The 16,553-nt window shown below is 30.5% G+C and overlaps 1 protein-coding gene across 1 annotated transcript in view; it reads left to right on the plus strand.

Moving 5' to 3' along the window:
• Positions 1-810: 810 nt before the first annotated feature.
• Positions 811-16,553, plus strand: part of LOC119635122 (guanylate cyclase soluble subunit beta-1) — a 116,420-nt gene continuing 100,677 nt past the window's right edge. The window contains 2 exon segments of the mRNA XM_038029713.1: positions 811-1,071; positions 2,991-3,064. Of these exon segments, the coding sequence (XP_037885641.1) occupies positions 1,069-1,071; positions 2,991-3,064 (77 nt within the window). The 5' untranslated portion in view covers positions 811-1,068.

Here is a 16,553-nt window from a genome sequence, read left to right on the forward strand (position 1 = left end):
TAATAATTACGGCAAAACCAACATGAAATATTAACGTTAACGTACGCATACGCACACAATCTCATCTATAAGACTTGTTGATAAAAAAATATTGCAATAACTGCACACACGCAAAGTATAAACACTTGTACATGTACGCTATATCTAATGTAGCAGCCTACGTGAGTATATGTTGAACATGTAATTAGTCGTTCGCAGTATCAGGCATGAGTGTGCATGAGTGTACATGAGTATGCGTGGATGTGTGCGATTATATGTTACATATGCACTTACATTTGTTTATTATTAGTGACATGGAACTTGGACAAGTAGTTGTTTAGTTATGTAGAATCTCTCTCACACGTACACGCATACATACGTAAATTGTAATTTTAGAATTTACTGGATACCGTTAAAAAAGTATTAGAGCAGGCAAACCGGTAAGTTAACGAATTAATACAGAGGCGGCCATATAATGAAAGTGATTTAACGATTTAAATGAAATTTTTTTTTTTTTTTTTTTTCTTTCTTTCTTCCTTTAAACAAAATTGTAAACACGCTAAAGTGCGGGTATGCAAAGCATTTGCGCACTTATATCCGTTTTTAACTCAATTTATATGAATGTAAAAAAGAAAAGTAATTGTTATGTACGGTGTGGTGTATACATTACAAATAATTTCATTCATAATAATTAAAAGAGAAAAATCAAAAAGAAATAATGTGCTTGCGTTTTTTTTTTTTTTTTTTGTTTTTTTCAAAGGGGTTTTTTCAACGCAAACTGTGCTTTTCATTTCACAACCTACTGCACAACAATTAAAAATAGAGGCCAACAAGGCAAAGGTTGTTTTTAAATAATTTCATTTCATATAAGCAGTAATAACAGAATATGATATGATCGTAAAATGTATAAAGTCTAATTTAGATAATCGAGTGCCAGCGCAACAAATCAGTGCAATAAAAGTTGAAAACATCACTAAAAGCGTCTGTGTTAACTTTTAAAAAATCGCTACTAATTTTCATATCGTACATTTCAACTTTAACTATTACTGTTACAAAGCTAACTAAGCTAACTTCTCTATCGGCATCAAAATGGTAAGTAAACACCAGCAGCTTAGATCGCAATAAAGTTTAAGAGTAAGAATAAAAAAAATAAAAATAAATAAAAAGTCAACATAAAAATGATTAAAAACAAATTACAAAAATAAAATTAATATTCATATGCTATATAGTTAAGGATTTCATTGTCTGCCTTAGAAGCCATCAAAGTTTCTCTTACCGCCCCTATGGCTGGGAAGCATTCTGATTATGATTACTTTTGAGAGAGTCACATCACTTCAGAGATCAGAGCATCATTCAGTAATTGTTAGTTAGTATGGTTTGTTTATTTGCTTTTCCTATGAGCTATGAAAAACTGTACATTTTAAAGAAACAATGCCTTCCATCGTTACATTGCACATTCTCGAATGTTGAGGAGTTGGCTTGTGCTGCTTTGATCCAATGTTCGATTTATGAAATAATAATCGATGAGATATGAGACATATTCTCAACAAAATTGCTAACCGACAATAATTTGAACTTGAATTAAAGAACTTCACACACGAAACCATAGATGGTTTTTGACTAAGAGGCAAAATTTCTTACTGGATTACGCAAGACATGTAATTATCATCATACCTTCATTGGTCGCAGTCTGTGTAGTAATCCTGGAATAATGTTAAATGCATTAATTATAAACAACAGCTCTCGAAAACATTTCGACAACAAAACACATAAATTTTATGTTGACAGGATTGCCACATAGTTGCCACAAAAAGTGCAGAGAGGCATTAAACGAAATAAGTATGTGTTAGTTTTTTTGACAACAGTCAGTGCTGTTTGAATTTTGACCTCGAAATTTTTAATAGCCTTTTACAGAAACTTTTATTTTTATCAACAACTTGCATACGATAGCAGATACAGATATCGATCGAAGTCCTTGCAGAAGTTTTAGTCAATATTGAGCATATATGTCTTTATAAAAAAAAAGCAATAATTGGCGCGCATCTTTACATTTTTATGAACAGCTGGCACGGTTTCAATTACCGAGCATTTTTCTAGTATGCTGGGACATAGTTATTTGTACTTCTCTATCAAAGAATATCGATGCCCGAGTTTATGTTTCTATTTGTAATATCTCGAAGCCATTTGTCCTGTCATCAAGTTTACCCGAACGAGCTTTAGAGTGCAGACTTGTACCCACAGTAGACAGATAGACAGATGGGATGGGATTTATATCTTATCACAGATAGTAATAAGAAGTGTAGCTTCAAAAGTCTTGGACGCGTTTCTTTAATAGTTCGATAGGAAACTCATTGATTCTTAGTAGCCAACTATTAGGCATAAAATTAGCCAAAGTATTTTATATTTTATATATATGCTTGAAACGTGTTAAAATGGGTGTTAGGTATTCTTCTCAAGATATCAAACGTCTTCCGCCTTTCCTTTATTCAAGTTTTATTAATTTTTTTATAACATTTAGAGATAGGCTTAGTAGGCCTTCGAAGGATCTCTTTGTTATTATTTTAGCAAGCTTAAGATTCGAAATAAATTTGCCATATCCAAATATTGACCTACGTATTATTACGCGTTGCTTATTGAAACCCTGAAATGGGCAAAAGTTGAAAAGGCGATCGCTCGCTCGCTATGCACAGCATCCATATGTTTCCCAACCCTAAAGAAGTTAAAATTTAAAATATTCCCCTTTGTCTCGCTCTTTAATATTATTTAAAGCATTTACTACAAGTAAAATGTGAAATAAGAAAACTTCGCGACTACTTTACGCTTTGAAAAGAAACACGCAAAAAGAATTCTTTAAATCAAAAAAAAAAAAAAGGAAAAAACAAACAAAATTGTAAACAAATTTAAGTGACCGTCTCCTTCTTACTCTTTCTTTGTGTACTCAGACTGTTTGCTATTTTATATTATTATAGTAACCATAACTACTCAATTCATTTCTTTTCATCTCCTTATAGTACGGCTTCGTTAATTATGCTTTGGAGCTGTTGGTACTTAAGCATTTTGGCGAAGAAATATGGGAGAAAATCAAGTAAGTTACCTTATGAAAATTCATTTTCAAATGCATTGAATGCATAGTGATAGATAGGTAAGAGAAAATAAGTTTTATTTTTCTTTACTAATTAGCAAACACTTATGTTTATTTTATAACGAAGAAGATATAAAATGAAATAATTGTTATTATTATTGAGTAGAGATTGACTTGAACAAGTAAAAGTTTATTCATAATCCAGAAACTATATATAATCTCAAGCAGTATTAATGTAACTAAGAAGGAAAAGCATCTAAAGAATATTTAATAAGAAATCTTAGCTTGATATTAAACAAAATGTTATCCTTTTACTCATAATTATATTCAATGCCTGTCACAAACAGGAATTTTATAATTAATGCTGAAGCTTTAACTAACTAAAAGCTAATTATTGGTTATAACAATATTTCCCCGGTGAGTTCATGTTTATGTAACCGTGAACGTTAGTTGTTTTTGTAGAGAGATTGTTGTGATTACCATTAATTAATGGTTACCACTCTCTCTCTCTATCTTCGATCTTTTTGCTTTATTTTAAGAAAAGTTATTCGTAAGCTTACGTTAGTCAGTTAGTCAGTTAGTTGTTTAATACTTTTAATTATTTTTATGCAAATCACTGGAGAGTGTCTTTTGTCTTTGACAAAAGTGATGTGAATTAATTAATAGTAAATTTAGTGCTTCTTTCAAAACAAAAAAAAACAAAAAAAAAAAAACTTAAACATTTGACTCATTCACGTCTAATCACGATTATTATGGTTCACTAATCACTAATATACGATTATGATTGAAAAGAGAAAATATTTTTAAAACACATAACGAATTTCTGATTATATACGTTATGTGCATTCAACTAAATTTAATTTAAATTTTCTTCAACATCGATTATTTCATATAAAAGGAACAAATATTTTTATGCGCTAAAATATAGTATAACGGAATGAAAATCTAACGTTGCATCTTATAACATAATATACGTTTAGTTGTATATAAAATGATGGTAATAAAAAATTCTGACATTTGCACGTTTCGCATCGAGCAAAGTGAAAGCAGCCGCAATAAATAATTTAAAACCGGCAACAGCAACCTTGACAGAGATTCTCTATGGTTGAAAATGATCACAACACTAACACAAAAGCTTTAATTTTTTTTTATCAACTTCATCAGGAGATAGGTGTTAAGCAGAATTTAGGAAAAAGTCTCCTTTTTAGCAGAATAAAAATAAAGAAAACAAAGCAATTGAAAAAATTCAAGAGAAATTCCAGACTGCGTACTACAGCACTAACGAAAATTGTTTCAGAGAGAATGAAATATAACAGCATGACGCTCTTAGAACATATGACAAGGATTTTAAAATCCTAAAAGGAAATTCTTCTATTATTATCATTCGAATTAGTTGAATCGAAATGTATATCATTTTTCGGACATAGAATTTCCTACTATTTCCCCTTTTTCCTACTGCACCTAAAAATATTGCAAATTATTTAAAGAGAAAGGTGTATCTTATTTCGGACAATTTCTTTTTACATTATGGAAAATCGAAATGTATATCATTCTTTCGGACATGGAAATTCCTAGCTAAAAAACTTCTTATATTACTTTCTTTTAAAAAGACAAAAAAAAGTAAAATCGGGTAAAATAATGAATGAATTAAATGGAAAAGTACATCATATTTTCGGACAGGACGTTAACATATAAACAACGTCTTCATAGATGGGATGCGAAATTTTCTAGCCGTCTGTAATTAACTAGTAGTTCACTTTTATTTTGCTTTCTGTTTCTCTGTTCCTGACACCAGCGAATAACTTTGTACATGTTCTTGGACAATGTGGGTAAATTTTCAATGTTCAACCTATAGTTTAAACATAACTCTTAATTTATTGCAACTATTTTCATTCTTCTACCTGTGTTGTTGCTGTAGACCTTTCTGTTGTAACATATACACATATATATATATATACAAATTTATACTTAACATTAAATACATATATATAAACACATTTATGGAATGTATACACTGCACTATTATGCACATTTTTTATAATCAAAAAACTTAGTCTAGGGAGAGAAACGCCATTTAACGTTGTGTTCTTTCTCTCACTTATTATTTTATGATATTAAAATTCTTGCTTACTGTAATCATTACATAATTTTTTTTTTTTTTTTCCATTTTAATTTAACATGCCTGTCGCATAAAAATATTCTTAATAGGTTTGATGACTGCCGGCAAAGGAAGTCCGTTGATTCATATTATGGTATACATGTCCATATAACAACTTTTACAATAATTATACATTTTTTTATTTTTATTTATATTATTTAGTATTCTTAGCTAAATAATTAAAACGTTATATGAAAAACCTCTCCAAAGGTCAAATCTAATGTTTATATACATACTCGTCCACTCCTTTAAGCTAAGCATCAGTAAGCATGTATACGTAAATCCACTATGTTACATGTCGAATATCAATTCGATTCATGTTTAGAAAGTTTTTCTAAAAAGAAAAACTCTTAATCAGGGATCAATGCGACTGATCCCGTATTTTTTTTTTATTTTTTTATTTTTTTTGTCCCAATCCATCTACAAAATAACATTTGAAATGATTTTTCTTTGTTTTTATACGCGTCACCGACGGAAAGATGTATATCTGAATCGATATAAACATGTCCGTTAATGTACTGTCTACGCTAAACATTTTTCTGCTCGCAAAAACGAAGTTCTTGCACGCAAATTGGTAATGAAAATGGAGCAAATCAGTGAAAGGACACGCCAACAGTATTACGTAAGCTGAGAATACCTCTGTTTTTCAAAAGCAATAAAAATTTGTTTTTTTTTTTTTTTTTTTGCTCATTACTTTTATTGCAAATTATTATAACTAAATTTTATAATGATATTAATCGATTGCAATTAAATCCTTTCTCATTTCGCAAAATATAAAAGATTTTTTTGTTTATCCAACGTAAAATATGTCAGACAAGAATAAACTTGAGAGCATAATTTGTTTTTTAAAACTCATGCGGCATATTAATGAAAACATGTAAGAAAAGTATATTCGGTCGTAATCGACACTTCTATACGCATCACCGACTAAAGTGAGGAAAAGAGTTGAGTTTTCACACTCTGTGGGCTTTGTAGGCATGTCATATGTAGCATAAACTTAGTTCGCGTTTAAATTCTTTTGTAAATTTGTAAGCGACTTCTTCATTTTCGCTTATGGCAAATGTTTAGCGCAAATGCTATACAGTTGCGCAGACAGAGGGATGGACAAAAGAACAGATGGACAGACTTATGTGCATTCCAAATTTGAAATTGTCCATAAATTTAAAAATTTTATGGGGTTTCTGAAACTTGCCCATGCGCCTTATAATGCTATTGAAAATGTGCTATAAGATCGCCCATATCATGTAAGTTCAAACTTTTGTAAATTTATTTATTTTAGTTTATGAGTAATGGGCAAAAAACCATTTTTTTTTATTTTGAAAAACGATGGTGTTCTCAGTTCACGTGGTACTAGTGGTAAGAGTATTTGTCGATCAATTTGGACCAATTTCAATATCGAGCTGCGTGCAAGAATTTCCATTGGTTTTGCCAAATTTGAAGTGGGTAGTTTCCTTTTTGTCACCGTGAGAATGTTTAGAATACACATTATAAAGATGGAAAGACACACAGATGGACAGATGGACATGCTTTAACCGACTTACAATTTGGCGCTGATCAAGAATATATATATATATATATATATATATATATGTGTGTTTAAAATATATAAATATATAAAACTTACTTCCAGGCGTTGCAAACATACTGATCAAATGAACATACTCCTTCCTCATCCTTCGGTCATGGATGAAAAAACTATGTATTTCTACTTTATTACTAAACCGTTATATACAACCACATAATATAGTGTAAAACGCACATCCATACGGTTATCTTAATTATCTTTCATTTATTTTACCGGAGGAATATATGCTAAAACCTACTACGGTATACGTAAATAAATATATAGCACAAATGAAATATTGATCTTCCGCCTTTTTTCGCATGATTTGTGTGCTTCGGGCCTGAAGCTATGTGTGTGCGGCTTTGTTTTTTTTTTTTTTTTTTTATATTTTTCTCCTTTCGTACGCATTTGTTTATAAGAGATGAACACATAAATAACTGATTGATAACGAATGTGTCAATAAATGAACAATAAACCACAAAATTAATCTCGCCCACATTATTATATTGAAATAATAACAACAACAATTCCTACGACAGTGTTGTTGATTTATTATTAGAATTACATATGATGTAGAGAAGCAAAACAAAAAAAAAACAAAAAAAACAAAAAAAAAAAAAGGACAACATATTATACCGACTGTCCAAAGATGAAAGTAAATTGATTCAATTAGTCTCAGGATTTTCATTGAGGAAATTTACTTTAATCCTATTAAAGTTCATTAGTAAAAAGCATTCAATTGATAGATGAAAAGGACAAAGGCTCTTGAACTGTAACGACAATAAGTAATTAAATAATCATATTATTCATTAGTAATTATAAATATTTGAAATTTACAAAATTTATCTACACATAATTAAAAAAAAATAATATTAATAAATTAAAATTAATTTTTAACTAATGCCATATATTTGGCTTTCATTCTCTAAACAAGTGTCATTTTAAATAAGCACAAAGAAAGAGAAGAGAAAGTTGATCTTGAAGTTTTATATTAAACAGCTTTAATCCTCGCGAAAGGATTAACAACTATTGTGAATGGTGTTCTGACAATTTTTTTTTTTGTTGCCCTATTAAAACTGTTTTTCCCGAATTGGATATAAGAATCGAATGTAAGACGGTTAGGTTAGGAGAATTTTTAATTGTCTCGCTATTAGCTTTCCATCCAGACCAGCGGTCCATAAATCAACGTTTGTCAAGGTTACATGAGAAGAATATATCAGAAACATATTAAGAGATTTTTGTCACAAGACAATTCTTGATGTCGGATAACGACACTTGTATGATTTCGCCTAAGCCTAGCTAAGAAACTAAATATGGAAAACAAATTTAAATCGTTTGTCTAAGGGTAGATTAACAAAGAAGCTCGACGTACGTGTTATAGATGAAAAATTCCTTTGATTCAATTTTTATCTGCCAAGCGTTGCTGAAATGGAAATCATCTTTGATGCAAATCGTAACTAACGCCTGTCAAATGATGAGAAAGACGAAAAGGGTAATTGTCATCCAACGCAGAGAATGTCTTTAATATCATGCTTGATTGATTCAAAACGCCAGCTAGAATTCATCAACAGAACGAATACCGTTACCGCCTCTTTGATGATATCGTATATGTTCAGAAAGCTTGTTTTTGGGAAATTTCGCGGCCTATGCCGTTTAGCGGGAACTTTACCGGGGCTATCGTTTATCTCATTCGCCGGTTAGCCCTATTAATAGCGTGAAAATGTGACTTCAATAAAAGTCTGTAATAATCGTTTGGTTAATGTTTTCACCTCTCACTTCTAGAAGTTTTGCAGAATTGAAATAATCACTTTGCCACGAAAAGTGCTAAAAGCCATTGACAACACTAGCCATAATGTACTTAAAAAAAAAAAAAAAAAAAAAAAAAAGATCTTATCAAGTGGAAGGATATGACGCAAAAGCTCTTAATATAGTTTCCTGCATATGTTTTATTCATCGTGCAGAGCACAAATTCTGTGAGACCGGATGTAAAGAGCGGCTCAATGATTGACCAATTACTCGATAGTAAATCAAAATATATTTTCATACACAAATGAGTTTTACATTTGATGTAAATACACGTTCGCGTTGCTCAAGAATGTACGATTTTATATCATGCCGGCTGCATATCTCTATACGTTACAAGTATTTGGCAAACCTAAAATAGCTCTTATGATGGTATAATAAATAATATCCAAGATGGAAATGGTGTTTTAACCAAAATGACCGCAAAAACCATCTGATGCAAAATAATTAATTCCAATAGTAAACTTAATTTGTGGTATGTATACAAATAACAGATTTTTAATTGCAAACACACTTATATACCAAATTCATTACGCATTAATAAAAAAAAAAAAAAAAAAAAAAAACGTTTTAAAATGTTTTTTTTTTATTACAACGTAGATACATTGATGAGATTTTCAACGAATTAATTAAGAATTCAATAAAAACAGCAATGCATTCACTTATGATATGAAATAATGAATAATGTTACAGGGATTGTTGTAGTACTCTTCTCCTCAACTTTTTTTGCATTTCACACGTAAAACAGTTTAACTAAAGTTTATTACCAATATTGCAATGAACATGTGATTAAAAGGTGCAAAAAAAAAAAAAAAAAATCTCATCCATAAACCAATAAAACTAATGTTTGTGAATGTATCTTAAAAAAAAAAATTTTTTTTTTGCTATTCTTTTTGTTAAAAAAGTTTTTTTCTTTTTCTCGTCAACCTAGGGTATCGCAAATACATGAAAGTCACGTTTGCTGTAGTATTACTTCACTTAATACCATCTGCCGATTGGAAGGTTTCAGACTTATATTCGATTAGATTTTACTTAGAGATTTACCTGCCCGCTACTGTAGGCGAGCTTTCCAGTTATTTCTTTAAATCGCGTGGGTTGAGATTAAGTATAACTCTCTCCATGTTACGGTTTTCTATTCTAAAATTGATCTGCCGGTAAACAGGTTGATGCACTGAAAAATCTGCCTACATTGACTAAGGGTTTACCCGATGATGAATACTTGTGACTCTTTCAGTTCGAACGGGGGACTTTGTCATCATTGATAAATATCAACTCTTATAATTCTTCGTTCACACTGCAGTGTGATTTCGTGTTTTTCCATGATTTCAGCTGCAATCATGTAAAAAATTGTGATTCTGTCATACAAAAAATGACAAAGTTAATCATCATGCAATGGTAACCATAGTTTCAGTGAATTGACTTTAAAGTCCATGATTGCAGGTTTTTTTTTTTTTTTTCAATTAGTATTCCACACAGCAGGACCTGCACTTGCTAAGCCTGTGTTCCACTTGTTTGAATTATGTTTGCATGTTTTGTGTTTTTATTGAAGTTTGAATTAAAAGGAAATATATGCCTATTGACAAACGAGTATGTGTATATGTGAACAAAGAATAATCAAAATCGATCATTTAATATTTATGAACGCAATAAAAACGTTTGTGCTTTCTAGTGAAGTCAATTGGAGAAGCCATTGGTATCAACTGCAGTTTAAATACTCAATTATAACGTACACCAGACATTTTGTCAATTCGAATGATGTCACAGGATCGATTATTAAGCTGGCATTAAATGTGAATTAAATCCTTGATAATATTTTGTAAAAGTTTTCTTTGCTCGCCCTAACCAAAAAGACATGAAGTTGAACTTTAGAGATAATTGAATGATAAATGCAATATGAAAAGGATTCTTTTTAGTTCTGATAAAAACTCATTGCGAGTTGGTAAGTTCTTGTGAAGAAGTAAGATGTAAGTTACATTCGGCTGAAGGGAGTAAACTGGAACACCGAATATATGAAAAGTCAAAAAGCTTCCTTCTTCTTATATGAATGAAGCGATTGTACTTGTCTTGTTGGTGTCCTTCAACAATGTTCGAAATTTCACATTTTTGTTTTTTTTTAGTTAAGAATGAAGATATATTCATGTTATTAAAACATTCAAAATCCCCATAAGGTATACATAACCTAAGCATAACATCAAATTCGGAAGTGACTTCGGCATGTCCGTCTATTATGTTTAAGCTTATGCATGTAGATCGGTATCGAAAAGGAGAAAAGCGTTTAAGGATACTACTAGAGTGCAATATTCGTACAACAACAAATATAGCCATCAACTTTCCGTGTGAACTCTAAGGGCGATTCAACACGACCTAATGTGAGAAAAATATGTTTGTAGTAAACAGCATCCTCTCGGTCGCCAAAAACTTTAAATAGGACAAAAACATTTAAGGTCCTTGCACGCAAGTTAGCTTTGCAAATGGGTCAAAGGATAACATAACGTGATCATTATCATGCTTTTGGAATTTTTCCTGTTTGTTTAAAAATTACAGTGGAATATAATAATCAAAATTCTTATAAGTACTCCTTGGGTACAGAAATGGATAATACTAGCCAGGCCAACATTTTATAGAGTACAAAATTCCCCTTTGTACGCTTTCCTGTTTTAAAGTTTTTTTATGTACCAAGTGCCTGGTACATATTACTTCTTTGAAGTAATCAACGAAAACATTTTTATTCTAATAAACAGATGATAATTTTAGTAAATAATAAAACTTTCTAAAACTTTCCTAAATATATAAATGCGTTTTACTCTTCACAATTCTAGTGGGAAGTAAAAAAAAAAAAAAAAATAAAAAGAAAAAGAAGCAGGACGGTAGTGAAGAATTACATATGAAGCGCTCGTTTACCGTTTTGCCTTTCTACTCTAATAAACGTCTAATTCAAAACAATTCTAGAGTCATTAAAATGATTTAAATATCTCTACAATCGTAGTTAACGTTTTCTTTATGTGTAGCATAATACCAACAAAGAAAGCTTTTAATCTGCTTGCAAATAAGAAACTACTCCTACCAGTACACGTATGTATGTGCCTGTTTCGTCGACTATGATGTGCCAGAATAACTATAGTGGCATTTGTGCATGTACTAGAAAAAAAGAATAGCACAAATCATACCCACCTAGTAAGCGAATGTATGTCAGTGTTACAAAAAAGCGAAAAAAAGCGTCCTGCCTCTACATTTTTGCTGAAACAGTGAGGAAAGAGAAAAACAAAAATTAAAAACATATTGAAAAACAAGTCAAAAATTCATATGCAACTTGAAACGAATTTTGGATACCCAACGTTAATATTTAATATAAATCTCGCTGTCTGTGTCCGAAAATATAGCTTACAGTTTATGAAAAATATCGAGTTAGAAAAGAAACAGTCATTGTCGTCTGTTGCGATCTATGCCATCTCAGCGGCGGTATTTGTAATTTGTCGTAAAATTCGCTGATGACAGCTTAGCATCATTGAATCATTAATGATCTTGATACAAATTTATGTGTAACAAAACGCAAGAAGATTAAATTTGTAGTATGTATTGTTGATCCACTCTCATAATACATCAAGAAATTTAGAGTCTTCCAATGTTTTTAAAAGGGTAGAAGTAAGTCTAAAAAATTATATTTTGGTCGACTTCAAAGAATGATTCCTCAATTACGAAGCAATTTTGCACGGATCAGAAATAATGGCCTGCCCAATCTATGTGCCTTTACAAATCGTATTGCAACCGATTGTATACTTTTCGATATCATAAAGAACCTACACAATGTCACTAACATTCTTGCCGCAGTGTTTTTTGTTTCAATAAACCTTTAGATATATAGAAAAAAAAAAAACCAATTGAAATTCTAAATGTATATCATATTTTCGGACGGATGTCTAATGTTTGCTAATGTTACTAAATCATAAGAACTTTGCATACAGATGGTATATATCGGTTCTATGTTTATGTTCTTAGAAAAATGGAAATTATAGCGAAAATCAAGCTTAATTGTTGTTCCGATTTTTCCGGAGAAGTTCTAGCGGAGTTGACATTTTCTCCTGACATTAAAACTTTGGTATATTACGATTCCCAATTACTGAAGTGTCGGCGCAAATGCATAGACTCATTACATTTCATTTGAAATTCATAAAATCAAACAAAACGAACATACATAGGCCATAAATAACTATACATAACTGGAAGCCATTTAGATATTTATTAATTACAGTCTTAACGGCGGTTGGCGTCGAATAGTTTTAACCAAAACTTGAATAAAAGTTTCCTAAATGGTTGCAAGATATCAAAAAAATAATTTTACCCGCAACAGTAAGCGAATTGCGGAAGCAACTCTGCAGATGCAACTCTGTAATAACCTATATGTAGTATGTCAAAAGTAGAGTTTTTTCTAGCTTGAAAAAAAAGCTAAGAATAATCAAACTTATATATGATTATGAATAAAGTATACATACAATTTGCATCTCGTGTGCTTGTTAGCGTCCTTCTAGAAATTACATACGAATTAGCAAGTTTAGTATACTAACATTTAGTATTTGCGAGTGTAGATACAAATTTTATTATTATTTGTGGTAATCCTGCATAAAACATGTTGCATGTATGTATGCATAAATATACAGGGCGTTTAAAAAACAATAGCATTTAAAAAACATTGTTTTCATTGCTGTTGTTATTATGCCATATACATACAGATATAATTTCTTTGTTATGTTATACAATTTTTTTTTTTGTTTTTTTTTTTTTTTTGTATTATACATATATTATCAGCATGAGGTAACTGTGTCATTTGCATCCCTACTGGAAACAATATGTATACAAATGTATTTGATTTCTATGCTTTTTAACTATGGAATGTTAAAACATATAAAAGCCATAATCTGCCGCCTTTTTTGTTAGATTTTATTTTTAAAAAAGTCAGGCATTCCTAACAAACTACCGTATAAATATTCATTTCAAAAAGTTAGCTTGAATGGTCAGGTAAGACTAATGAGTTTTCTTGCAGAAACTTTATGTATTATATATATATATATATATATATACATTAAAATCAACTTAGCTTATATATCTATAGCTTTTGGTTTGATTAATTTTAAACAAGAGAGAGGGTAAAGGAAAGTAGGTATTATACCTTAATAGCTATGTTGAGTATATTCCTTAAAAATACGTTATGCGAAGGAGTCGCTTACGGAAACGATAGTTATCGAGAAGAGATTTTTGATTTTCGAGTCAGTCGCAATATTATTTGGTTTTTTTTGATCACTGGAGGGACATGGATGTACTCGGCCTGTGACACTTATTGATTCACATCATGTATGCTTGCGTCTGGTTTTCTTGCATCAATTTTATCGTTCATTTTAGAGTGTTTTAAGAAATATAAAAAATAATAAATAAGAAAACACACATGTGTATCGTAGAAGTAACATCTTTACTTTTTTCATTTAAATATTCCATTTTTAATGCTATGTAATTCGATTCTGGTTATTTATCTAAGCGGGACTTTGCATTTTGCATGTGCTTTAAAAAATTTACAATTTTTTTTTTTTTTTTTATTCTGAAAGTTATTAAAAACTACGCATAACTATATACTTGATAAGCATGAGATATTGATTCTTATATTTAGCAATGTGCTTTTGTTTCTCTGTATTTGTAGAAATTTCAAATTCAAACAAGCTTGGTATGAAAACTGGCATTTAGTGTACGCGTTTCTAGCTAGTTGTTAAGCGGCAAGCACAAAAATGCCAGCAGTGCTTCCACAAATAACAAATGTGTCAATGATTTCAAATTAGTTTTGGAAAGCGTTTATGCTTGACGCCAAATGACGCCTGTCAAAAGTTCGCGTTTGGTTTGATCATTTGTGCGTGACTTGTAATGACCTTAATGACATTATCTTTGTTATTTTCAAAGGGATGAAAAAGTTTGCATTTCGTCTGTTGATTAACCATTGCTTTTGATGGGTAAAAATAACGTTTAAATTTGAGTTTAATTAAGTCGGTAAAGGCGTACGTACCACTCGCTATCTGCTTTCGTTACTTCTTTCTGACCGTCATAGGCGACATCACCTAAGCGATTGGTCATGTTAAAAAAAAAAAAAGCTACTTTAATGGCTTTAAAGTACATCGTAGAGACACTAATACCACTAAACGCAATAAATGCCCAAAAAGGCGAAATTGCAATAAAAACGCACATCAAAAATTAACAATTATTCCCGATAATGAGAAAGTGTGCAAGAGGTAGCTAGAATCCTAAACAGATTATAAGCCTTTGTATGCAGTATTTTGCAATTAAATTTTGACATGAGAAAGTTCAAAAAAGTGCAATAATAACGTTAGGGTATTACCGATTGGGAAAATTGTTTAAAGTCTATAATAAGTGAAATATGGGATCTCGACTTAACTTTTTAAATGACAGACAGGTAAGTAAAAAGGAGCTGGTGAGCAAAAAAGCCACATCCTAACCCAACCCGAACCTAGTCTTTTAAAAAAATGATTAACAAAATAAATAAAAATGTAACAACAACAAAATGTATTAACAGCTGCAGATATACATTTTAATATACATTGTTTAACATAAACTGTCAGCAATTTCTACAAAACTAACGCGAATGTTTTTCAAATCGTAGCATTAATGCTATGCAAGAGCAACTAATTGTCGTATAAAACTCTCGCAACTACTCCCTTCTATTATGAGAATTTTTTTTGTGCAAATTCTAAAATTATTCATCACTCATTTCAATTACTCCACCTTTTTATTGTATTAAATATTGTACATGAATTTTTACATAAAAAATAATTCATTGTTCGCATACGCAAGACAACGATAACATATAATTATTCATATCATTGTTTTATATAAAAAAAAAATAAAAAAAAATATTAACTATCGTTAATATTTATTGAGCGAACTGATATTGAGCGCCTGTAACGTAGCTGTAATATAAGTTACACTTTTATATTATAATATTTGTTTGTTGTTGTAATTTCGAAAAAATTTCTAAATTTTTTTTTTATTATTATGATATCAAAAATTTTACATTGCAAAAGTAACTTTAATCAAGGTCTAGGGGGCACGACCTACCTTAACAATGATTTATGTAATAAATAATTTAAGCAAATTAGATACTGACCCAATTACATGAAAAGAAAAAAAGAAGAAATTTTCATCTTTAATCGATTAATTTTACCCTATATTGCATGTCTAAGAGCCGTTGGCTGGTTTGTTGTTAGTATCAAATCGTTTGATGATTTTTTTTTTTTTCTTTTTTTTCTACTCTTCCTTGAAATTCCATTACAGTCAACTTTACGATTCCTTTAACCTCATTAACAAGCTTTGATTATATTGTAAGATAAAACTTAACAAACAAAGTTGAATAGCTAGCTATGTGTGCATATATACATGCATACATGCATACATAAATACATACAAATGTATTTTACCCGCATAAAAAACGTGTATGCTATTCTTTTCGTATCTGCAGATTTTCAAAGACCTTTTCACACTCGTCCACCCAATCACTCTCGCCCAAGCATTGAACTATTTTTATGTTTTTTTCATACTTATGCATTACATAAAAGTTTTTTTTAGTAATGTATGGCACCATTAGTTTATGTTACGTCTACATACAAGGCCCATAATATAATAAGATGTGCGTAAGGACTTCATTTGCATGTTTAAAGAAAAAAAAAAAAAAAAAAAAAAAATGCAAAATATATTTTATTGGGTTTGGAGTGAAGCTTTTTATATCTACGAACGGGAACATTTTTATATCTAAAAATATAGAAGCTTCAATCGTTGATTCGAGATATGTTCATAAAGAAAACGAGAGTTTATTCCAGTATTGCTTAATGTTCTAATTATACTTTAGCCACCGTTTTCATTGGACTTGATCCCCTTTTTCCCCTTGATCCAACTTTTTTCGTTTTCCCAAGCCTGAA

Source organism: Glossina fuscipes, unplaced genomic scaffold (genome assembly GCF_014805625.2).
Source record: "Glossina fuscipes isolate IAEA_lab_2018 unplaced genomic scaffold, Yale_Gfus_2 3, whole genome shotgun sequence".
Lineage (NCBI taxonomy): Eukaryota > Metazoa > Arthropoda > Insecta > Diptera > Glossinidae > Glossina > Glossina fuscipes.